The sequence below is a fragment of the Athene cunicularia genome (genome assembly GCF_003259725.1).
Source record: "Athene cunicularia isolate RWA chromosome 1 unlocalized genomic scaffold, athCun1 chr1_part2, whole genome shotgun sequence".
Classification (NCBI taxonomy): domain Eukaryota; kingdom Metazoa; phylum Chordata; class Aves; order Strigiformes; family Strigidae; genus Athene; species Athene cunicularia.
The window spans coordinates 36,800,412-36,801,303 of record NW_020799092.1 but is presented as its reverse complement, the minus strand read 5'-3'; the positions used below and the strand labels follow the sequence as shown (position 1 = coordinate 36,801,303).

Here is an 892-nt window from a genome sequence, read left to right as displayed (position 1 = left end):
CCCTCCTCACACGCCTATGTGTGTCTGTCTGTCTGAAACGCGTGTCTCTGTTGAAAATGGGCCTGGAACTCCCTCCTGTGTTGGGATTAGGTCTTGGGGGACCTGGGGTGGAGTTACACTGCTTGCCTATTTTCATATTCATTAGAAATGGGAGGTTGCATAAGGAGCCCTGCTGAGCTTCAAGATATAAGAGCAACTTCGGGTTCCCCCTTTCAAGACAAGACAAATCAAAGGCTCGGAGGCAAAACAGTTCCCTGAGCTCTGAACATCTTTCCCTCCCTCTTTGCTTTCCTCCCATCCACTCACCCACTCTCCCTCCCTCCTTCCCTTCCTCCCTCCCTCCGTCCCCTGCTCACAGTCCAGCATCTGTCTAGGGAAGAGGCTCTCAAGCAACCTTAGATGATTATGGATTTTCTGAGCGAGAAGTTTGCCCTGAAGAGCCAGCCGAGCAAGAACAGTGACTTTTACATGGGAGCAGGAGGCACTTTGGAGCACGTTATGGAAACTTTGGACAATGAATCCTTTTATAGCAAAACATCAGGCAGCAAATGCGTGCAGGCCTTCAACCCTCTGCAGAGGGCTGAGCATCATGTGAGGTTGGAGAGGACGTCACCCTGCCAGGACAGCAACGGTGAGTCGCCATCCCAGGGCTATTCTTGCTCCTGTGCTTTGCCCTCCCTGGAGCCTGGGCTGCTTCTGTCCGGGGACACCGAAGGCAGCCGAGCAGCCTTTGGGTGGTGGCATGAGAGGGGATGTCAGGTAGTTATAATAATAATGATAATAATAATAATAGAGTAACAACAGCAATAACAACCACAACAACGATAATACCGGGAAAAGATGAGCGCTGACTTCCGAGCGCCCTCACCCTTCTAGCGCTGCCCCGCCGGCT

The 892-nt window shown here is 52.0% G+C and overlaps 1 protein-coding gene across 1 annotated transcript in view; it reads left to right on the top strand.

Moving 5' to 3' along the window:
* Nucleotides 1-399: 399 nt before the first annotated feature.
* The window catches only part of ALX1 (ALX homeobox 1), a 16,604-nt gene continuing 16,111 nt past the window's right edge, over nucleotides 400-892 (top strand). Inside the window, exon 1 of the mRNA XM_026868368.1 lies at nucleotides 400-631. Coding sequence (XP_026724169.1) covers nucleotides 400-631 — 232 coding nt within the window. The remainder of the gene's footprint in view (nucleotides 632-892) is intronic.